This window comes from Hyaena hyaena, unplaced genomic scaffold (genome assembly GCF_003009895.1).
Source record: "Hyaena hyaena isolate Hyena2069 unplaced genomic scaffold, ASM300989v1 scaffold_74, whole genome shotgun sequence".
Classification (NCBI taxonomy): Eukaryota; Metazoa; Chordata; class Mammalia; order Carnivora; family Hyaenidae; genus Hyaena; species Hyaena hyaena.
The window spans coordinates 3,592,977-3,618,260 of NW_024080706.1; the positions used below are offsets into that span (position 1 = coordinate 3,592,977).

The following is a 25,284-nucleotide window of genomic DNA, read 5'->3' on the forward strand; positions in this document are numbered from 1 at the left end:
AATTTCAGAGCCTTAAGAATTTTAACTCTTGTTGATGACTTTAAAAAGCAAGTAATTTCAACAGTAAGTAAAACAAGTTTGGTCTTTCCTAGATGAAAATAAAGCCTCTGAAATCAACTCTGCCACAAAGCGATTTTCAGGCAATCGAGATTAAAGATACTACCAATGTGGCTGCATCATCTACTGAGGAAGAGGACTGGCAGAGCCTGGTAACAAATCAAATTAACGAAATTGAAAAGTTCTTAAGCTTAGAAAATGACAACCAACCTAAGAAAAGAAAAACAGAAGAGATGTTGGAAAAAATGACAGAGTAAAAAAGGACGTTGATAAATGCTTTCAGCGGTGAACAGACTTAACTGAAAGATCAACCATATGGTCTTGACTAGAACAAAATGTTACATCCACCTTAAGCTTTCCGATTGTACTCACTTTTCCAGTTTCTTTTGATGTGATGAAATTATATGTTTTTTGCAAATGCTCCATCTAAGGTAGCTAAGACTGCTTGTTAGCATCCAATTCCCCTTAATTAAATGTGCTCTCCTCCATACGTCCTTTTATCAAAAAGCTCTTGTTGCACCTTCAACCCCCTTCCTTGCAGAACACAACTTACGTACTATACAAGATAGATGGGGATCCTTTGTATCCTCTGAAATTTGTGACTTTTTACATTTTTTAAGACAATTAATGTCCAGACTGTAGTCAAATTAAAGTTTGTTTTACTATGATTTGGATTTTTTCCAAAAAGAACAAAATTTTCTATATAGCATAAAAATTCATGTATCAGAAAGACTCAAAAGGCTGTTTTTCACTTTGTTCAAGTTTTGTTTCCAGGCATTAAGTGTGTCATACAGTTGTTGCCACTGCTGTTTTCCAAATGTCCGATGTGTACTATGACTAAAAATTGAAAAATTAAAAACAAAGTTGTTAGTCAATCTTTTATCCTTCTGGCATTCTTTTACAATACTACACACTTGTTTCTAGCTAAAAACAAAGTTAAATATAATAAAAGACATATGCTTCTAATTCTCTTACAATTCTAAATTATTTTTAAAGAATCTTTACCATATTGATCCTAAATGTTCTATTTTCCTGAACTACATAAACCAGACACAAAAGTCATTAGTATTCTAGCCAATGCTGAGCCATTAAATGAAATGTGCTGGAAAATAGGACTCTTTCATTAAATAAGCTAATCACATTCAGTCTGAACTTTAATAAAATTATGATAAATAGCAACTATTTAACTACAGTCAACTGATAAGAACACCACCTTCGTTCTCTAAACATATAAATGAAATAATCAGAACAAACTAAATTGTTCTACAAAATGCTGCAAAGTCTTAAGTGCCTTACCTGACAACTACTTTCCTCTGGGTCTGATCAATTTTGCAGTAGACCATTTTAGTTCTTACCGCTGAAAAAAGAGGTTTTACATGATATGTTACATGGAAAATTCCCAAGAAAAACAGCTAAGATAAAAAACTAAGTAAGCCACAATAAAACTATACAATTTTCAAACATTATTTTACAAACTGGCTCTTTGAATCTAGTAACAAGTACAGCAATGTGATGGAACCAAGAGGAAGGTCATGCATTTGTCCTATGGTTGCTGGGCAGGCAAATATACACCGAATATCACACACAGTTTTACCAATTTTAAGTGTTCTCCCCTACAATCACATATGGGGGAAAACACTCATTTCCTAATATTACTTCTTTATAGGACCATTTGAGACTCAGCATCACAAAGAAACCATGTCAACATTTCTGTATGTTTTATTATTCCTGACCGTACAATTCCCCTTTCAAATTTAAAAAGCCCAGAAAGAAATTCGAGTAACAATTAAATCACTTCATAATGCAATTATTTCTGGCCAATTGTAAAAAACTGATAATGATCAATATTTACAGATCATTTACTATGTGCCAGGCACTCGGCTTAGTGTTTTACCTCCATTCATTCATTTAATTCTCACAACCACATAGTAACAACTACTTTCCTCTTTCACAGAGGAAGACCTGACCCTCAAACCCAGGTCTGGTACTAAAATCTAGGCTCTTAACCACTGTGGTATACTGCCTAAAGGCCCTTATTCAATATTTCAAAGGATAGAACAAAAAAACCACATAGCAATTTGTATTTCCACTGGATTTTCACCCTACTACAAATATAGTCTGCAGTTGTACTAAACATACACATCTGTTATAAGAGAATCTAGCTTTGCTAGCATATGACTCGGTTTCAAGATATAAAATCTTCTACAAGATGTAAAATCTATTCCACAAGTTAGAAGTTTTAGGGAAAAAAAATGAAAATGTTCTAAGTGCCTTACCATCAATAACAAATGCTTCAACATCATCGGCTCCAATCTGAAGTTCTTGCTGCATTGTGTCAAAAGAAATTTCTTTATTTTCCACTGCCATTCCCATAAAGGTAAGCAGTCTCATTTTTGCCATATTCTGTTCATGTAACAGACCTGAATAACAGTGGTAAAGCCACACTAGTTAAAGATCTGAACAATTACAACTCTTGTGCCAAACTTTTATGGAAGTCACTGAGCACTTACAGAGTAATTCTGACAAAGCTGCTTATATTTGCAAACCATAACTGACCCCATAAATAAATTGTGGAACATTTCAAATATTTTTCTAGAGCTACATTTCTTTACTACTACACTGCCACAGGTGACAGGTTCGAAGAAAGTGCTGTAAGGGCACCTCAATGGCTTAGTCAGTTAAGCATCTGACTTCGGTCAGGTCATTATCTCATGGCTCAGGAGTTTGATCCCTGCACTGGGCTCTCAGATGCTGACAGTTCAGAGCCTGGAGCTTGCTTTGGATTCTGTCTCCCCCTCTCCTTCTGCCCCTCCCCTGCTCATACTCTCTCTCAAGAATAAAATAAACATTAAAAAAAAAAAAAAGGCTATAAAATGGTATTTTTTAAGCCCTTAAAGTTCTACACATTTTACATGTTTTATAGTTATACATTTTAGGAGATAAAATATAAAAAGTTTATTTCTTAAGAACATTTTTACTTAATTACTTAAACTTTTTCTCCATTTAAACACAGGCTTATTTACTTTTTGTTTGTCAGTATTATTAGTAAACATGAAGCCTTAAAATATGTTCATATACATTCAGTTATAAAAACATTCCATTTCCCTTCAGGTCACTTTGGATTTAGCACTTAAGTAAAAACTGCAAAAGTGTGTTTATCATTTAACAATTATAGGCGACACTGATTAGTACTAGATAAAACGGAACAGTACCATTAACAGGGATACTTGAAGTAGAAAACTGTACGTATAATTCAAAATCTGCCTTATAATTTCTAGTGAAACCTGTGGTTACAATTATTCAGAACACAAAAAACTGTTAAACCCAAAAGGAAACTTAACAAATTACTAGTCCTGATGCTTTCACTTTTAAAAACCAAGTCTGAAGAGCAAAGAGTTTTAAATGACTTATAGTCAAAGTAACAGTACTAGGTCTTAAAATACATTCACTTATAAAATAAGCAACTAATAACACAAATAAATATTTACAAATTCTGAGTATTCCAATTATTACCTGTTTCTAAGTGAAAGAAGCTGAATTATAACACAATATCATATATACCTGATTTGATGCTAACTTATTATATAAAATAAGCTTCTAAGATTAATCTAAAATTTTAAGTTCCTTTTCTCTAAAATTTCAAATAATGTAAACTGAGCAAATGATCGATCATGTACTCTCTAATAAGAGCCTCAAGTTTCTATTGTTAAAAAAGTTCTAAGCACTCCATAAATAAACTTGAAATTTATAACATATTAGCAGAAGACAAGGGAAGCCCATTAATATAGGGCATAATCATCTGTTAATTAGCTGTAATTATGATGCAGGCTTTCTATTTGGCACAGATTCAACAAAAACATGATCATCATAACTCAAATGAATGAGGTATCCAAGTAAGTATTGCTAAACGGGTTTAATGGAAATCTACAAGCATCGAAAAATCAATTAGTGCACATTAACCCTAATTAACAAATGCAAATTAGATGCTGATTAACTTTCTGAAGCAAGAAGGTAGCAACTGTATAACACCAGATTACATGTAGACATGTTAGGGCAATTCAGTTGACACAAGATAATGCTTACTGTTGGCCCAAGTTGTCAGTGTTAATAAAACTTGTTTTTGACAAACTGAAGCCACCTGTAGAACTGAGACACCCGCAATAACCAGTTGTAATAAATGTTAGTAATACATGTAAAACCAAAAGTACACACATTTAATAAGATGTTTTGCTAAAGCATCTTTTACAAATTTCTAATGAAAGATTGCTAATTTGCATACATGTTCAAGAAACTAAAGGCAAAACAGGGAATTTGATTCCGAGTTGATAACATAAATTAGAAAGGTTACTCTATGTTTTCCCATCACAAAGAACTACTACTAAATATTTTCAAATACAAGAAAATTCCTTAATATTCCCAGTTCTCTGGACACATACAGTTCTCTCTCAGTATGATAAAATGACAGACACTCGTAGTTTTTTAGATATAATAAAAAAATATTTTCTGATATAAATAAAACTCTTTTCTGCTACCCTTTGTGTAGTTACAAGCTTGCCATAAATTTCAAAACTTTATCAGATAAATGAATATTTCTACAGTGAATCATGTAAAACCATTATCTGTCTTACATGTGGAAACTGGCAGTTAAAAACATTTCAAATTGATGGTTAAAGTCAATACTTTCAAAGACCCAAACTTAAAGCCATTAGAACTCCTGTTCTCAAAATCAAAACTATTAAGCCAGTGAAGTATGTGTTAAAGACTTGTAGAAAGCTGTGCTTTGTTTCATGAAACTAGAACATTACCTTCAAAGAGGAAGTCACAATGTTCTGTGTCATATTTCAATTTTAAAGTTAAAAAAAATCTAATTTTATGGAAACATTTATTCATTACTAATATGTCAAAACCTTAATGCAGTAATAAAAAAATGTGCATCATTGAGCAATTTCTGCATTGTCACTGACCCCTGTCTTAAAATGCTCCAATATAGAAAACGTAATTTTAATGCATGCAATAGCTTATGAACCAGTGCTCCTTTGAAACAGTCAATTACACATCAATGGGGGAGTGTCAAAGTGTTAATTACTACTCCTTTTTCCTTGGTGCGTAAATAAAGAGGTTGCTGACATTAACATTCCATCACATAGCTTCATGCCACAAAACAAATTAACTGGGACAGAATGTGGTTTTCTGGGCCTAGTGCACCTGGCAAAGCATTCTACACAAACACACTTGCATCTACTTTATCTTGGTGTATTTCAAACGCCTTAGTATGTGGGGAATAATTCAATCTTCCCTAATTCCAATGGCTGCACAAAAATGTACAAGTGATAGGAATTAATGATCACCAAATTGACGACTAATAATATAATCAAAATAAATTATAAACGTATTCTTCATCTATATCCCAAACCAGGAAGCTAACAATTCAATATTAACACAGAAACTATAACCAACCTCTAAGGTATTTTGATTACTGCCTAGTAGAAAAATAAAGTACCTTAGTTTCATAGTTGACTTCACTCTCAAAAAATGGTTGTTTTAGAATAATTTAAATCTGTTCAATTAGAAATTTTGTTTTTCTCTTTGAATTTTAGTATGTTAAAATTATGCACCAGAAGGAAATAAAATACTGAATGCATATAGAATTTGCTCAGTAAGGGTAAGATTCAATTTAGCAAACACTAAGCTCTGATGCTCTAGAAAGAAAACTCAAAGATTAAAATCATATCAAGCTAAGACTACACGGTCTTCAACAAGCTGTAGTTAAGAAAGTTTCTCCCGTCATGTAACTCCATTTCCAATTCCACCTACAGCTTCACTTAGATCTAACAATACCATACACTTTTAGAATCTGTTGACGGTAGGGGAGAGGTGGGTATGAGGTGTGTGTGCACCAAACATAAAATATATTAGAAGGGGAAAAAACCATTTGTTTCAATTATGTAACTGTGGCTTTTTTTTTTTAAAGCACCCAAAATGTGAGGAATAAAAGGTCTTTTACAAACAAATAATTGAATTTTAAATACTAAAGTAGCTTTAGTCATCAAATTTTGTCAGCTATTAAAATGAGTACTTTGGGGCGCCTGGGTGGCTCAGTCAGTTAAGCGTCTGACTTAGGCTCAGGTCATGATCTCACGGTTCGTGGGTTCAAGCCCTGTGTCGGGCTCTGTGCTGACCGTCAGCTCAGAGCCTGGAGCCTGTTTCAGATTCTGTATTTCCCTCTCTCTGACCCTCCCCTGCTCACGCAGTCTCTCTCTCTCTCAAAAATAAATAAAAAAATTTTTTTAAATAAAAAATAAAATGAGTACTTCTAAAAGTCATCATTATGATCAAATTAATAGTGACCCTTGAAGTTGCTTTTCTGCTCCATCCCCATCCACAATTTAAAAACACATATAATCAGTGGAACTATTTCTACCTGAATTTCCTCTAAGCACTTGCTTCTTGCTAGAACTTTACCTCAATGCAGCTGGGTCTTGTAGATCTAGAAGAAAGGCCTAAAGTCCAACAAGTTCTTATGGAGAGAAAAAAAAAAAAGGCCCAGGCTTTCTGACTCCTAGTTAGTTTTCATGTTCTTTCTACCACAAATACTACCCCTTACACCTTCTTGGTTTCCAATTCCCAATTTATTCTGAGTAATCTTTTAAACTGTCCACCTAGGATTGCTGCTGTTCTATCATACACCAATGGTTAGGATAATCTACACAAAAGGCCATGGTCATATCTACTGGATCTCACAGTATATGAGCGTTCAAGAATTACATGTTCCCCTTTTTCTCTGTACCCCTCCCAAGAATAAACTCCAAAACTTACCAAGTGAATCAATGAAGTCTTTATTATTCTGATAAAACTTGACATATGATGCCAACTTAGCACTCACAAAAATGGTTAAAAGCTACAGATAGAAAAATAAAGATAAAATATTCAATACCGAATCAAGATTTATACTCAAGATATTTTTAAGACACTTTGAGCAATAAAACTCTCTATGCTCCTTCAGTGCAGAAATTTCAATCTATTTGATAAAATTACCATCTAAACCATTTGCTTTCATTAAGACTCACTTAGTTGAAAGATTCAGTAAATTCAGTGAGCTCTAAGTGATCTACCATGAGCAATAAAGGAAGGCATAGTACAAATGGAAATTAATCCAACATGTATGTATTTATACCTCTACTTGAAAAGTATGTTCATGTGTTTTTAAATATCAGATTTATACTCACAAATGGGGCTAGCTGACACTACATATAAAAAGAAATTTGTACTATTTAAGTTCCTAACAGGCAGGCAAATAAAGAGATGAAGGAAAGGAAGAAAAGAACAGGTACATTCAGTGATTGGGAAAAAAGGCTGGTCCTAAATATCATTCTGTTCCTGATATAAAATGAAAAAACAATGGTCTGGGGCACCTGGGTAGCTCAGTCGGTTGAGTGTCCAACTTCAGCTTCGGTCATGATCTCATGATTTGTGGGTTTGAGCCCCGCGTCGGGCTCTGTGCTGACAGCTAGCTCAGTGCCTGGAGTCTGCTTCAGATTCTGTATCTCTCTCTCTCTCTCTCTCTCTGACCCTCCTCTGCTCATGCTCTCTCTCTCTCTCTCAGAAATAAATAAAACAATAAAAAAAAAAAAACCAATGGTCTTTCCAGATCTAACAGTCATGCTCATGAATATAAGGGAAAAAAGCTCTGCTTTAGTAATGTTACATTTGGAAAAGAGAACATTTTCCATATAAAAGATAAAGTACTTACATCATGAATAAGCTCGCCTTCCAGAAATTTGACTGGTTTTAAAGTGAGAAGATGGTCAAAAAGAAATGCATTTGGATCTTTCAATGCTCGTACAATACACCTTAATTACAAAACAAAAATACAAACTCATTCCTGAGATTCAGAAACTTTTCACCAGCCTTTCACAGACTGCAGAAGATACTGAGTTCAGTAAAATATCTAAGAGTTCAATGTATACACAGCATAAAAAAGTTACAGGATTGGGATTAAAACCGGCCAGTACATCTATTTATCAGGTATATCTGTTTTAACAAAACAAAACAATAAAGTAATTGTAGACAAAAATGCAGCTGGAGAGAAAGCATGACCAAAGTAATCAAAGTAAAAGAGCAGTGCCATCTTACCATGTGCCAGACACTGAGTTAAGTGCTTTACATGCATTACCTCACTTGATCGTCACAACACACCAACAGACAGTATTATCATGCTAGTTTTATCAGTGATGAAACAGGCTCAGAAAGAACTTACGCAATAAGTACGAATTAAGTGGTGGAGTATCTGAATGCAGGCAATCTGTACCTCACAGTTAGAGACCTCTTCCACAAACTACACTTTCTAGCAACACCTATCACATACAGGTCCCTGTGAAGCCACACCCTATAATGAGATTATTTCCATTTCCTAGATTTAAGAAACTGATTCTATTATTGCCACTAAGTAGACTTAGGATTGTTAGAAGCCCTTACTCTCATTAGCAATGGGCTAACTTTTAGCAAGCCACCAACTTTTCCTCATTTATATACCTTATCAACCCAAGATTAAATTCTACTTCTCAGGTTGGGGTTATCACATCCATACCAGCAATACCCTAAACAGAAAACACCATGTGGCTATTATTCCACGTGCAATCTTGGTTATTCCAGTAACAAACCCTGAACTTTTGGTATCTCTAGTGGGATCACCACAGAGCACACAGTATCAAATGGCTCTGGATCACTGAGAGATGCAGACATAATTTCTGCTGTATAAGAAACACGGCTGCTCAACCTCCAAGCTGCAGGCAGCCTCCATTAGAACAAAAACGTGCATAACATTACCTGTGGGCATCAACTCGAGCCTGGGAAGCGTTGTCCTCTGTGTAACTTCCTAGTAATTCCACCATGACTTTCGAAGCAGCATCACTAAAAAGAAATACTGCTTTAGAAACTTCAGAATATCTTACAGCCAAACATTCACTCAAAAATATTTACTATGTACTAAGTACTATGCTGATGATACACACAATGGTGCCCCAGAGACATGGTCCCTCTCTGTGGGAAAAATCATGGAATTTTCCTTCTGGTAGGAAAAGACCAAAAACTAAGGAAAAATTAAAAGTAAGTGCCATGATGGTAACCACAAAACAAACAAAAAAAAGTAACAGATATGCAAAGAATAAAGAAAAAGGAATCCAAGTATATCACTAAAAAAAGTCAACAAACCATGAAAGAACAAGAGAAGATTGGAGAAAATCTGTAGAAATAACCACAAAGTAATAAACTGGCAATAAATACATATCCATCAATAATTACTCTGAATGTAAATGGACTAAACATGCCAATCAAAAGACACAAGGTGACACAGTGGATTAAAAAAAAAACAGGACCCATCTACATGCTGCATGTAAGAGACTCATTTCAGACAAAAAGACACTTATAGACTGAAAGGGGACAGAAAAACCTTTAACATGCAAATGGATGTCAAGAGAAAGCCAAGGTAGCATCAAACAAAATAGACTTTAAAACAAAGACTGTATGTAACAAGAGACGAAGCACACTACATAATCATAAACGGGACACTCCAACAAGAGAATATAATAATTGTAAACATTTATGCGCCCAACATGGAAGCGACCAAATATATAAAACAGTTAATAACAAACATAAAAGAAAGAATTGATAGTAATACAGTAAGAGTAGAGGACTTCAACACTGCTCTTACATCAAGGGACAGATCATCCAAACAGAACCACAAGGAAACAGTAGCTTTGAATGACACACTAGACCAGATGGATTTAACAGACATACTCAGAACATTCCATCCTAAAACAGAATACACATTCTTTTCAAGTGCACACAAAACATTCTCCAGAATAGACCACAGAACAGACCACAAAACAAGTCTCAACAAATTAAAAAAAAAATCAAAATCATACCATGCATTTTTTCTGACCACAACACTGTGAAACTAGAAATCAACCATAAGAAAAAATCTGGGAAGAGCACAAATAAATACAAGGAGGCTAAGTAACATGCTACTAAACAATGAATCAGTCAACCAAGAAACCAAAGAAATAAAAAATTACATGGAAACAATTGAAAATGAAAACACAAAGGTCCAAATCTTTGGGATGCAGCAAAAGTGGTTCTAAGAGAGATTCTAAGAGAGAAGTTTACAGTAATACAGACCTACCTCAAGAAGCAAGAAAAATCTCAAACAAGCAAGCTAATTTTATACCTAAAGGAGCTAGAAAAAGAATAAAACCCAAACCCAGCAAAAGGAAAGATATAATAATAAAGATCAGAGAAGAAATAAATGATATAAGGGCACCTGGTGAGCTCAGCTGGTTAAGCTAAGCTCTTGATTTTGTCTCAGGTCATGATCTCATGGTTCAGGAGTTTGAGCCCCACACTGGGCTCTGGAGACACCATGGAGCCTGCCTGGGAGTCTCTCTCTGTCTCCCTTTCTCTGCCCCTCCCCAACGTGCTCTCAAAATAAATAAATAAACTTAAAAAAAGAAAAAGAATGGGGCGCCTGGGTGGCTTAGTCGGTTAAGCGTCCGACTTTCGCTTAGTTCATGATCTCGCAGTTCGTGGGTTCGCGCCCCGCGTCGGGCTCTGTGCTGACTGCCAGCAGAGCCTGGAGCCTGTTTCAGAGTCTGTGATTCCCTCTCTCTCTGACCCTCCCCTACTCACACTGTCTCTCTCTCTCTCCTAGAAATAAATAAAACATTAAAAAAAGAAGAAGAAGAAGAAGAAAAAGGACACAGAAACTAAAAAAACAGACCAATGAAACCAGGAGCTGCTTCTCAGAAAACATCAACAAAACTGATAAACCTCTAAGCAAGACACATTAAAAAAGACAGAGAGAGAGAGAGAGAGAAGAGAGGATCCAAACAAACAAAATCACTAAGAGGAGAAATAACCAACACCACAGGAATAAACAACTGTCAACAGAATATTATAAAAGCCTATATGCCAACAAATTGGATTAACTCTGAAGAAATGGGTAAATTCCTAGAAATACATAACCTACCAATACTAAAGCATGAAGAAACAAAATTTGAACAGACTAATTACAGAAATGAAACTGAATCAGTAATTTTAAAACTCCTGGAAAAAAACAAAATATCCAGGACCAGACGGCTTCATGGGTGAATTCTATTGAACATTTAAAGAAATATTAATACCTATTCTTTTCAAACCATTCCAAGAAATAGAAAAGGAAAACTTCCGAATTCATTCTATGAGGCTTGATACCAAAACCACATAAAGACATCACACACACACAAGAGAGAACTATAGGCCAGTATTGCTCATGAATATAGATGCAAAAATCCTCAACAAATTATTGGCAAACTGAATCTAACAATACATTTAAAAAAATCGTACTCCGGGGGCACCTGGGTGGCTCAGTCAGTTAAGTGTCTGACTCGATTTCAGCTCAGATCATAAACTCACAGTTGTGAGATTGAGCCCCACAATCAGGCTCTATGCTGACAGTGGGGACCCTGCTTTGAGACTGTCTTTCCTCCCTCTACCTCTCCTCTGGTCACGTGTGCATATGTGCACATGCTCTCTCAAAATCAGTAAACATAAAAAAAAAAAAATCATACTCCGTGATCAAGTGGGATTTATTCCTGAAATGCAAGGGTGGTTCATATTTGCAAATCAATGTGATACATCACATCAATAAGAGAAAGGAGAAGGACCATATGATCATTTCAAAAGATGTAGAAAAAGCATGTCAACAAAATACAACATCCATTCACGATGAAAACCCTCTGCAAAGCAGATCTAGAGGGAACATAACTCCAAATAATCAAAGCCTTACATGGAAAAACTCACAGCCAACATCGTACTCTGAGAGATTTTCCCCTAAGGCCAGGAACAAGACAAGGTTGTTCACTCTCACCACTTTTATTCTACACAGTACTAGAAGTCCTAGCCAGGAATTAGACGACATAAAAAATAAAAGGGATCCAAATTGGTAAGGAAGAAATAAAACTCTTATTTGCAGATGACAGATACTATACATAGAAAACACAAAATACTCTGAAAAAACTACCAGAACTGATAAATGAATTCAGTAAAACCACAGGAAAAAAAAAAAAATCAGTGTACAGATATGTTGCTTTTATATATACTAATAATGATACAGCAGAAAGAGAAATTAAGAAAACAATCTCACTTACAATCATACAAAAAAACATTAAAATATCTAGGAATAAAGTTGGATGAAAAATCTGTATTCTGAAAACTATGTATCACTGACAAATTCAAGATGATGCAGATATGGAAAGACATTACATATTCCTGGGTTGGAAGAACAGTTAAAATATCTATACTACCTCAACCAAGTTCTACATTTAATGCAATCCTATCAAAATACTAATAGCATTGGGGCGCCTGGGTGGTTTAGTCGGTTAAGTGTCCGACTTTCGCTTAGGTCATGATCTCGCGGTTCGTGGGTTTGAGGCCCGCGTCGGGCTCTGTGCTGACTGCCAGCTCGGAGCCTGAAGCCTGTTTCGGAGTCTGTCACTCCCTCTCTCTCTGACCCTCCCCTGCTCACACTGTCTCTCTCTCTCTCTCTCCTAGAAATAAATAAAAAAATTAAAAAAAAAAACCACAAAAAACAAAATACTAATAGCATTTTTTACAGAACTAGAACAATTCTGAAGTCTGTATGGAACCACAAAAAACTTGAGTAGTCAATGCAATCTATAAAAAGAAAAAACTAGAGGTATCACAATTCCAGATTTCAAGTGATATTACAAGGTGGTAAGAATTAAAACAGTATGGTATTGGAGAAAAAAATGATAAAAAAATAAACCGTATGTTACTGGCATAGACACATAGATCAATGAAACAGAACAGAAAACTCATAAACCCACAATTATATGGTCACTTAATCTTCAACAAAAAAGTAAAGAATATCCAATACGGGAAAAAAAGACAGTCTCTTCAACAAATGGTGATGGGAAAACTGGACAACTACATGCAAAAGAATGAAACTGGATCACTTTCTTAAATAAACTCCAATTGCAATGTGAGACCTGAACCATAAGAATCCTAGAGACCACAGGAAGTAAATTCTCTGACACTGACTGTAGTACATTTCTTAAGATATGTCTCCTGAGGCAAGAGAAATAAAAGCAAAAATAAACTATTGGGACTATGTCAAAATAAAAAGCTTCTGCACAGCAAAGGAAACAATCAACAAGGCAAAAAGACAGCCTATGGAATGGGAGAAGATACTTGCAAATGACATATCTTTTAAATGGTTAGTATCCAAAATATATAAAGAACTGATACAATTCAAGAACCCAAAAAACAATCCAATTTAAAAACTGGGTAGGGGCGCCTGGGTGGCTTAGTCGGTTAAGCGTCCGACTTTCGCTTAGGTCATGATCTCGCGGTTCGTGGGTTCGAGCCCCGCGTCGGGCTCTGTGCTGACTGCCAGCTCANCTCAGCCCCCCCCCTGCTCACGCTGTCTCTCTCTCTCTCCTAGAAATAAATAAAACATTTAAAAAAAAAAAAAAAAAAAAACTGGGTAAAAAAACTTACTCCAAAGAAGACAAACAGATGGCAACCAACACATGAAAAGATGCTCAGTATCACTCATCATAAGGGAAATGCGAATCAAAACTACAATGAAATGTTACCTCACACCCATCGAATGGATAAAATATAAAACTCAAAAAACAAGGGTTGGCAAGAATGTGGAGAAAAAGGAACTCTCATGCACTGTTGATGGGAATGCAAACTGGTGCAGCCACTGTGGAAAACAGTATGGAGGTTCCTCAAAAGGTGAAAATCTCTCTGAAGGGATGATACAGAAGCTGAAATCTAAAGGACATAAAATAATTGGCCATGAAAAAAAGTGTTGGAGGTGGAAGGTAAGATAACTTTCCAGGCAAAGGGAAGACCAAGTACAGTTTTACTCATTGTTAATCATTTTGTGACATTGTAATCTGTAAGTACATGTGCATTTCATTTGCCAGTTTTAGCAGCCACAGTATACTTCAATCTAATATATCTTAGCAGCTGAAGAAATCTAAGTTCACAAATAACAGATAAAATAACCCATTTAAAGTGCACAGTATCTGACATATAATTAAGGACTCAAGAAAATGTTATATGATTTGCACTCATCACCAATATAAATAAAAGGGCAAGGTGAATCTCAGAATTCTAATTCAGAAGGAAAAAAAATTACATTTTATGTGTTATTTTAAAATCACACATAAAAAATTCTTAAAATTTAAACCAGCAGAGTGACAGAAGCTTCATGTTTCAATAAAATGGCCAGCCTCTTGTGCTTCCTTAGGGTGGGCAGCATTTATCCATCCAGAGCCCGTAACGTGCCCAACACTTTGGGAATACACAATGGTTGACAAATAAGGTTCCTAGCATTCCCTGAACGTCAACCTCACAAATCTTTCAACAAAGGGCGTTACATGCCATGATAAAAGTAGAGGGTGCTGTAGAAGAAAGGCATCTAACCAAAACATGACAGGAGTGTTTTAGGCAGAGGAACGAAGTGGTGTATAGGTCGTCTAGACCGAGGGCAGGCAAACTTTCTGTGAAAGGCCAGACAGTAAATATTTTAGGCTTTGTAAGCCATATGGCCTCCGCTTCAACTACTTAAGTCTTGGCAAAAGCAGCTGTAGACAATTTGTAAATGAGTAAGTATGGCTGTGTTCCATTAAAATTTTACGGACACTGGAATCTGAATTTCATATAACGTTCATATGTCATAAAATAGTATTCTCCCTTTGGTTTTCTTTCTTAACCATTTTAAAACTGCAAAAACCATTTTTAGCTTGCGGACCATAAAAAAGGGAGCCAGTGGCTGGTCCAGACTGGGAAAGAGGAGGGTGCTTCTGCAGCTGACACAGGTTCACTAGGTCTCGAGTGTGATAATCAAGAGGAAGGCTGTGTGCTGGGTGGGAGGAAATGCGAGGAGGGAATATCCGTTATCAACAAGGTTTTTGTTTGTCAACACACCATACAAAAATGGCATGATTATCAACATATCCACCAAGCCCAAGCTAGGTCAGTAGATAGGAGCCCATGTCAGAAAGGTTTTATATGCCTATGAACTGATAATGTATCATGAAGGAAAATGTGCTGGAAGTTGTGTTTCACAAAATCATGGTTACAGACAGGAGAAAATAAAAAGATTACACTTCAAAATGTCTCACTTAGGAACATAGAGACTAATATAGAAAGAGAAAAATGAAAAATTCATTTTGGTCATGTTGGGTCTGAGGCAACTACAGGCCACGCCTGAGTAGAAAACAGGCAAACATAGCTAGAAAGCAGCTGAACATAAAGATCCAAAGCACATAAGAGAAGACTGGGTTAAAGACATGCACGTTCGTTCAGATGACAGAAGCCATGGGAATAGATGAGATGACCTAACAGAGAGAATGAGAAGAGTCCTAGGACAAATCTTGAGTAATACTAGCATTTAAAAGAGCAGAGAAAGAAAAATTTACATAGGTGTCTGAAAATGAACTACCAAAGAGGGTGGAGAAAAATGAGGGGTTTCACCTAAGCCAAGAGAAGTTTCTATGAGGGAAAGGGTACCACAGTCACATGGTGCTGACAGGTCAGGAAAAATAGAGACTGTAGAGTGACCACTGGACTATATCTGTTCTTAGAAATGAAGGAACTGGGGCATCTGGGTGGCTCAGCCAGTTAGGCATCTGACTCTTGACTTCAGCTCGGGTCATGATCTCATAGCTCACGAGATCCATCTGACAGCACAGAGCCTGGTGGGATTCTCCTTCTCTTTGCCCCTTCCCCACTAGAGCTCTCCCTCAAAATGAATAAACAAAAACAAAACAAAGAATTAAGCTTTAAAAATAAACAAATAAAGAAATGAAGAAACCAACACTCAAATACTGGAAACTAATTTCTGTAACATTAGAAATCAGGGAGAAAGCCAGGGATTTTATACTTACAAGGTGTTTTAACATTTTTAAATCTGAAAGCCTTTGGGAAGAGCATGCATTCTAATACTATAAACCACCACTTCATATGGTCTTACATCTCTGCTTCTTGTAGCCACTGCTTTTGCAACATATTTCAGAAATAAGCATTCTTTCAAGAAATAGAGTGCCTACCATGTGTCAGACACCGCTTGAATAATGAACAAAGTCCCTGCACTCATGAAACTTACATTCTAGCAAGGACAGTTAATACACATTAAAATACAGTAAGTCTGTTGACTCTGGAGCTGGCTTTATTTTTACTTGGAATGAAATGACTGAATGGATTTTTTTTTAAGTTTATTTATTTTGAGAGAAACATAGTGTGAGCAGGGGAGTGGCAGAGAGAGGAATAGAGAGAGAATCCCAAGCAGCTCCACACTGTCAATGCAGAGCCGGATGTGGGGCTCACACTCACAAACCATGAGATCATGACCTGAGCCAAAACCAAAAGTCAGACACTTAAACTGACTGAGCCATCCAAGCACCTCCACTGGAGGGTTCTGAATAGAGAGGAAACATATCTGATCTTCCATATATTAATATTTATTTACTTTTGGGAGAAACAAAGAAAGAGAGAGAGAGAGCGAGCGAGAAAGCACGCGCGGGTGGGCCAGAGAGAGAGGGAGACACAGAATCCGAAACAGACTCCAGGCTCCATGCTGTCAGCACACAGCCCAATGTGGGGCTTAAACACACTGACTGTGAGATCATGACCTGAGCCAAAGTTGGCACTTAACTGACTAAGCCACTCAGGCACCATTCTGATCTTCCATATTAAACAAAACTTTCTAGGGGAACCTGGGTGGCTCAGGCAGTTAAGTGTCTGACTCTTGGTCTTGGCTCAGGTCATGATCTCATGGTTTGCATATGAGCCCTGCATCGAGCTGTGTGCTGGTAACATGGAGCCTGGAGCCTGATTCCGATTCTGTGTCTCCCTCTCTCTCTGGCCCTCCCCAACTTGTACTCTCTGTATCTCTTCAAAAATAAATAAACATAATTTTTTTTTTAATTTTTGGCAGCTGTGTTAAGAACAGGCTACAGGGGGACAAGACCCCAAACAGAGACCATCTGAGAGGCTACGTCAATAATCTAAGTAAGAAATAATGGTAGCTTGAACCATAAGGTAACAATGGAAGTATGAGAAGTGGGTCTGACTTCAGATTTATCAGGGCTGACAGGATGTGATACTGGATTGGATATGGAGTATGAGACAAAAAGAGGAATCATGAAGAAATCCCAGTTTTGGGTTTTGAGCAACTGGAAGTACAGAAATGGGATTTCCTGAGTTGGAAAAAGTAAAAGAACAGATTTAGAAGGAAAAATCAGTGGCTCACTTGTGCAGATGTAGTTAGAGATGTTTTCTGAGTACCTAAAAGGAGATGCTAAACAGGAATAGATATTTGGAATTCAGAGAAGAAATACAGGAATTAAACATGTGAAAACCACCAGTATACAGACAGTACTGAAAGGCATGTAGGGGTGCCTCGGTGCCTCAGTCAGTTAAGCATCTGGCTCTTGATTTCGGCTCAGGTCATGATCTCACAGTTTGTGGGATTGAGCCCTACACAGGGCTCTGTGCTAAATGCACAGAGCCTGCTTGGGATTCTCTCCCCTCCTCCACTCAGGATAAATAAACTTTAAGAAAAAAATAGAGGCAGGCAACTGAATGAGAGCACTAAGGCCGTAGCTGCTTTGAACCAGAGTATTTGCAAATACATGGAAGCTGTTGCAGCTGTCCTAATGACTAGGAGACCCCACTGGCATTTTAGTAGGTGAGGCCAGGGTTGTGAAGTGCCTTCCACGTTAACAACCTAGCAATTACAAAAAATTGTCTCACTCAAAATGCATTTGGTGCTCATCCTCCCCCAAAATCACAGCAAAAGCCAGAAACAACATTCACAGGAAATGAATGTAACTGAGAAGAAAAAGTCCCAGGAGTAAGTTATCCTAATGTTTAGAGAACAAAGAACCTACAAACAAGTTGTGAATGAAGAGAAGAATCAAGAGAAAGAAGCCCCTTGTAGATAAATGTAGAATCATTATGTTGTACACCTGAAATTAATATATGGTATGTCAACTATACTTCAATAAAGAGGGGAGAGGAAGAAGGAAGGAGGCTTCAAAAACCAACTGAAAAAAATGTTCAAAAGGAAAGAGTGACCATCTCTGACAAATGCTGCAGGTATTTTCTAGTATGTTAACATTGGGATATGTCTGGTAGAGCACAGAGAACTGATGTCCTATTTCAATTTCTCTGAAAACTAAATTTGGAATTCCTCAGAACCTTAGTCACTTTCCTTCTACATATAACAGACTAAGGACCTTCTAAACAGCAATTAGAGAAATCATCCGGTGAGTAGTCATTATCTCTGATAACCACTAGATGTTCAGAGGGAAACTGTTAACACTCATCATTTTAAATTACTCTACCAGAAAGACTAACCTCTTAAAGGTGAGCCTGAAAAATGAAAAGGAGAGAGTAATATCCAACTTTTAATGAGTGCTGTCTCAGTAAGAACTTTAGGCATATGTCATCATCTTTTCAGCAACCCCATGAGAGGTAAGTACCACTATTATTTCCACTTTGAAATTGGAAACCAAGGTACAGAGACGTTAAGTAATTTATTTAGGGTCATACAACAAGTAGGTAAGCCAAGATTTGAATCCTAGTAGTCTGGCTCCACAGCCGGCACCTTTGAATTGTGAATGAAAATAAGGATTCTTTCTCTAACAGCTTTTAATGCTCTCTCCATTTGAAATCATCTTTGTTATTAACTATTTACTCTTAACACTTTACTAACTACATATTAGAATCCTGCCATAAGTCTGAGAATATATAATAGCCACTGATCAGAATGAAACAGGCTATTAATGCAAGATCCCCTGCTTCTCTTCTTTTATGATAAAATGTTCCAACTTTCACAACAAAAATTTCCTCCTGTTAAATTTAAGTAGTCTGCAAAAAGTTTACATTACTTAACATAGGAGAAAATTTGCTTACCCTCTCTAGTATGTTAAATACCCAGCACTAAAACCTCATATAAAAATTGTACAATAAAACTAAAGAAGAGGCTGTTTACTTTTTCTAGAAGTATTTAACCACTATGTGAAAAGAGAAATTGAAAAGCTAGGTCAAAAAGGTAAAATTATCTTTCAATATTAGTTCTGAAAACTGAGCCACACCTATCATTTGGTAAGCATTCTAAAACCAGGTATATACAATAAATACTTTGGGCATGAAGTTAGTTGGGCTGAATTACAAGCCTCAGAAACCAAAGACCCTGCAGAAGCCAAATAGGTACTCATTTAGTAGAGTCTATTGCAGAATTTGATCTCGGGGGCACTGTTTATATAAGAAACTTTGTGGAAACTATGATAAACCCTCACTATCATTAAGTAAAAGCGTGAGCACTACCTCATACTAACATATCAAAGCATCATTAAATACCTTAGTCTAAAGTTATATACAGCTTTCACATGAACAACTGTACCATTTTTTGGAAAAGCAAGTTTTGATTTTTAAAATGTTGAAAGATATAAGTTTTAAACTTTGTAATTATGTTTAACTTAGATGAAATTTACAGAAAGAAATACATTTACAACAACTCTGTGGAGAATAAAACAGAGGGGGCGCCTGGATGGCTCAATGAGTTAAGCGTCCGACTTCAGCTCAGGTCATGATCTTGAGGTTTGTGCGTTCCAGCCCCACATCAGGCTCTGTGCTGACAGCTCAGAACCTGGGGCCTGCTTCAGATTCTGTGTCTCCCTCTCTCTCTGCCCCTCCCCCACATTCGCACTCTCTCTTTCTTTCTTTCTAAAGTAAATAAACATTAAAAAAATTTTTTTAAAAAGAATAAAACAGAGCAAAATCACCCTACTTGTTTTTAAAAACAGCCTCAATTGCTATATTGCCTGTGAAGTTTTAAGTTAGTACACTAATTGTGAATACCTTTTCTTACAATCCACAAGTGCCTCATAAAGGAGCCTTAAAAGGGTGTGTTTTTTTTCAGTGCTGAGGTTCCAATCAGAAATCCATTTTCTAACCTACAAGATTGACAAAATCAAGAAATTTAGTGACACAGCTGAATGTACTTTCATCATTTAAAAGATAACTTTAGAACATACTATTTGCTACTTACTTAAGCTATAATATAAATCTATACTTCTTATGTGCAGAACAAGTATTCCACATAACAACTCACCTGATCCAGTTCAGTTGGAATATACTGGATGGTCCCACAAGATGCTGCCACTTTAATGAGGCTGCAATATACTGTATATCTTACAGGAGTATTCTTATCCATCCCATGGAAAAGGTTGCTTAGCCTGGTTAACAAACAAATAATAAAAGAGTGTTTGAGATCAGCAATTATGATGATTAAGTTGAGATTATCTGCTCTCAGAACAAATCTGAAACAGATATTAATACTTCATATTACAAGAAGGGAAATGGGGGACACAGAAGGTTAAATGACTTGTCCAAGGTCACACTAAAAAGAGCCACAGCTGACAGTCAAGTTCCAGAATTCTTGCTTTTAACCATTAAATGACACCAACATAAAGAGAGCCCCTTGACAAATCAAATCTTTCAGTTCTTAACTTACAATTGTAGTCTCAGAGATGGGCGTTCACCTTCCCGAAATTTGACCAGCTTTTCACATAGGCTTTCAATCAGAGCTTCTTGCTTGTCTGGTTCCAGGATCAATAGAAGGGATACCACGCTGTTCATCACACTTTCAACATCTATACATGTATGGATAACACAACAGCAATGATATCATATTTAGCGTGTCTAATTAACTATGTATTTCCAGTGTTTTAATATAGTAAAGACCATTTAACATTAAGACACTTTAGGAAGATGTGATCTAGCTACTGTAAAATACTTCAATAGTGTGCATTATGCTAAAAATATACGTGAATTCAAACGAAACCAATTCTGTTATATAGCTAACACTGAGAAAGCAATCTGTACATTTTATTAAAGAAAAAAGAAATTATTATCTAAGATTTGGTTTTTAACCAGTAGAGGAAAAGACTAATTTACATGTCTAATATATGGCTTCAATTTTTATTGACAAAATATTCAATAATTTACAAGTTATTGGTTAGGTCTTAGTCTAGAATGCTTTCCCAACCGAAGAAAACTTTTACATATAAACAGAAAATTATTTTAAAAATGAAAGTTGTCAAATTCCTGGCTGGATCACTGAGTTTTGAGCGTAAGATATTAACTACATACCAAGTTTAATTTCAAACCTTAACTGAAGATCACAGGATTCCCTACTTTCAAAATTTCCCATTTATGTCAATAAATAGGGAACCAGCCAAGTAATTAAATGTCTCTTAGATTACTTGAAATTATACCCCATTCGATATTAAATTTTTTTTAATGTTTTATTTTTGAGAGAGAGAGCAAGTGCGTGCAAAAACAAGCAAGGGAACAGCAGAGAGTGAGACCTAGAATCTGAAGAAGGTTCCAGGCTCTGAGCCGTCAGCACAGAGCCCAATGTGGGGCTCAAACTCATGAACCCTGAGATCATGACCTGAGCCAAAGTTGGAGCTTAACCGGCTGAGCCACCCATGTGCCCCTGTCCCAACTGATATTAATGTAAACCTATGAAAAGTAAAGAAGAGCTTCATTTTTCTTCAGTTCATCCTGAAATTATCAGTATTGAGTGTATGCACCTAACATTCAAAAAATATGACTGATGTAAAAAAGATGTTTTGTCAAAATAGGTTTCTTCATAAGTATAAACTGAATGTATAAGCAAAAATTAAAAACTACAGGGCTTAACAGTTCCACAACAAACAGAATTTACAAGAAAAATTTAAAAGTAGATCCTTAATGATTAATAAGAAACATGACAAAAAATTAAAAACAAACCTTTATCATCTTCCTTCAGACATACATCACAAGCCTCAATAATCTGAGCTAAATCTACATGAAGTCCACCTTCTGAGTTCTCTTCTGAAATTTCAGCTCCTTTAGATTTCAGATAAGCTCGAAGCTCAGCAGCCTGTTGAATCAAGTAAGACTGATAAACATCTGTAAAACCAACAATACCAAAATTCAAATTCTGAAACCATTCTTTTTCTGGGGGGAAAAAGATGTAAATACCATACTTGACAACCAATTTAAGTTATTATGTTGAAGTGTCTCTCCCTCACCCTTAGGCCCCATCACAACCCCACAGGAGCCAAAGGTTTTCCTCAACAAAACCAAGTGGCTACACAAACCCACTATGGCCCACATCCACCACCTTCAGAATTTCTCTATCACCTATATGCTATTGAACTTCCAGTGCATAGCAAAAACTTCATTTTTGAGGAGCTTTTTTTGAGGAGAGAACTATATGTGGAGGAGAATTAATCTGACTTGGTAAATTCAACTTGTCTGAAAGAAGTGCAATTTTATTGCTACATAATACAGCTATTTAAAAAAGTTAGACATGTGCCATTACCTTGGCAAGAAAGTAATCATTTGTCAATAAAAGGTCTGAGAACCTATCTGAGACAAGCATTTTGGGAGACACAAAGATAAAAAAAGATGATGCCTTTGAATGATGTCTTGCATATAATACTTTTCAAACTGGGACTACTATATAACTAATCTTTTAGAATGCAAAATACTATCTGGATCAGAATGCACCCCTGGACCTAAAATACGTAACTACAGTACCGCATTCAGGTATTTAGACATTTTCTACTCTAATGCATATATATAATATTTAGTTAAGTTTTTCTTTTGAGGCCTTGGTATTTATGGCAGCCAAACATGAATGTAGATAGTACTTAAAGTAATAAAATGAAAAGGAAAGAGGGAGATGAACAAATACCATTCGTAAATGCATACGTATCACATTTTCTAAACCCACAACATGCCTGACTACCTAAGAAAAGTACATTTTATCTGTAGATCTGATGGTGCTATAATTTCAGATAACAACATAGTAACTTCATCTATGAGCTGGTATTACCATATATATGCTCCCCAAGTGAGCGCTGAGAATTGATATTATAAACGAGATTTCATGAAACAAATGTCACCATATCAAAGAGCAGAAACACACCACTGGGGAACATGTTTTTCTGTAAAGGAAACATAATATGGTCCAAGAAAAAAAAACACAAAAAAGCATTTGTTCAGCTTCTGCTTTGTAGATACACTGCAAACTTTTTCTAAGAATCAATCAATGGGTTTATTGTTTTTATCTGTCATCCTCACTGGCTCCAGGTGGTTGTAGAGAGGTACAGCAAATGACAAAATTCTGAACTCCACTGATGAACTCAAACACAGAACCTTAAGTTAAATTTCTGAAGCAATCACTTTATCTACCTGAAAAGAACAGCTGGTGTCAAACTAATGTATTACAAGAGTAGCATAACCTATGTTTCATTTAAAACTGAAATGTGGCCAATAACAATAACTTCCTGGGCTACAAATTCCTTCCTATGTTAAATCAAGTACTTTCTGTGGGTAATCTAATAGCCAATTTGTTGCTAACATCACTCCATTAATATCCATATACGCTTTTTTGATGGTCTTCCACATTTTCCTTTCTAAGTGTGCTCAACTCCTTCCCTCGCCTTTTCTCCTCACCCCCTTTCTTTGCTCTTCATGGGTGAGAAATGTGCACTTTTACCATGGGGAGGAAATCACATCTGTAATTCCAAGAGATACCTTCGGGCAGTAACAGCGTTTTTTTCTATGGAAGCCAAATTTCCACCCAAGTGGAGTAGCAAAAAATATAAAACAACACTTGCGACTACACGGTTTTCAGTTCTACAAAATCAACTTACAGAAAAATCCATTTCATGTTTATTTTAACTCCCATCAACTAAAGCTTAACTTTTGTTACGGGAGAAAAAATGTTAAGTATTAAGCCATGCATACAAATGACCGAGCCCGAAATATAAAATATTAGGATGGTTCGCCAGATGTGAGGGCGAAACTGACGTTCTATTTTCAGGTTTCAGAACCTCACTCCTGCACAAGAAATAATAGAAGATATGGCCTATGTATAAAATAGGGTCACCTCTGCCTCTGTGATCGCATAATAAAGCCATTTTCACTTTTTGTACAAAATTATTTTACCCAAGACTGCTTACGCCGTCTAAAGATTCGCCACCTCCCACTCCGGATGTAGCTGCACTTGGGAGGCGGAAGCCGACACCCTTCCCAGTCAGTCGAAAGGTAGTGTCGTCAGAAATGACACGGTTTGGAGGAGTCCCGATGCCAACCAGGAAGCTGGCTGGAAAGTCTCGGGCCAACCGTGGAACCGACGGCCAGCGTGCTAATGCAACTCCAGGCCAGAAATTAGCGCCTTGCCTCACGGCCTCGCTACTCGCGTGTGGAAGCAACGCGCGCTCTCAGCTCCGGAGCGGGCTCCGCGGGGCGGCGTCCCACCCGCCTGGTCCTGGCTCAGCCCCGCCTCGGCCCCTCATTCCCTTGAGGACTCCCCAGACCCCACCCTGGCGGCGGTCGCGGCCCGGGGGCACACCTGATCCTCCTCACTGATGTCAATGAAGGCCGGCACGCTCATGGTGAAGGCGCAGGCACGGCGGTGACTCCGCTCTCAGAACCACGCCGACCGGAAAAGGGAGCTGCGGCGCGTTGAGGCGCCTTACAACCACTTCCGGGTTACCCTGCGCCGATCTTGTAACGCGGGGTCACCGGAATGGGCGGGACTACGAGGCCGATCCCACGGCCCTCTGAGGGCGGAGTAGATGTGCTGGGGCGGATTTCGCAGGCACGCTCTAGGGGGCCGTGTCCGTACGCGCCCTTTGCTTCTAGCTTCTAGAATGGTGTCGCCTGTTAACCTTCGCGGTAGCTCCCGCCTTGCGCCTTAGTTAGCTCACCACCTTCTTGAATTGTTAAGCCTGTTCGGTCAACAAAAGTGCTCAAAATAGTCATTCCTTTGCAGCCACGCCCCCTTTGCCAGCCAGCCTCTCCGGCCTCACTACAAAGGCACCTCGGGCCCACAAGCCTTGGCCCTTAGCAGTCCGAAAGAGCCTTCAGGGTTTACGGTTTTTGCTGAGCCCGACAATTTTTTTTCGACTTAAAATTTATCCCACTTTTCAGCACGTATTGAGGGAATTGTTGGCAGGCTGTGTTCTCTGCGCTGGGGAGCTTCCAAAAGAAGCTCCCTCATGCAGCTTACATTCCAGCTGGCGCCCAGAACATAAACATTTCAAAGTAATTAGAAAGGCAATCCTGGATGGCATCATAGTTTAC

The 25,284-nt window shown here is 37.2% G+C and overlaps 2 protein-coding genes across 12 annotated transcripts in view; one reads left to right on the plus strand and one right to left on the minus strand.

Moving 5' to 3' along the window:
• CCDC73 (coiled-coil domain containing 73) overlaps positions 1–616 on the plus strand; it is a 147,856-nt gene extending 147,240 nt beyond the window's left edge. For all 11 annotated transcript variants that reach the window (XM_039233392.1, XM_039233400.1, XM_039233391.1 and 8 more), the window contains one exon: positions 93–616. In XM_039233392.1, the coding sequence (XP_039089323.1) occupies positions 93–314 (222 nt within the window). In that variant the 3' untranslated portion in view covers positions 315–616. The remainder of the gene's footprint in view (positions 1–92) is intronic.
• Positions 617–699: 83 nt separating this feature from the next.
• On the minus strand, positions 700–24,673 carry EIF3M (eukaryotic translation initiation factor 3 subunit M). The gene is made up of 11 exons (XM_039233402.1): positions 24,551–24,673; positions 21,934–22,066; positions 20,651–20,789; positions 20,249–20,372; positions 19,996–20,090; positions 8,884–8,967; positions 7,808–7,907; positions 6,874–6,955; positions 2,334–2,477; positions 1,354–1,414; positions 700–894 (listed from the first exon to the last, which is right to left on the minus strand). The coding sequence occupies exons 1-11, from the start codon at positions 24,590–24,592 to the stop codon at positions 774–776; spliced, it is 1,125 nt and encodes a 374-aa protein (XP_039089333.1). The 5' UTR covers positions 24,593–24,673; the 3' UTR covers positions 700–773.
• Positions 24,674–25,284: the final 611 nt, after the last annotated feature.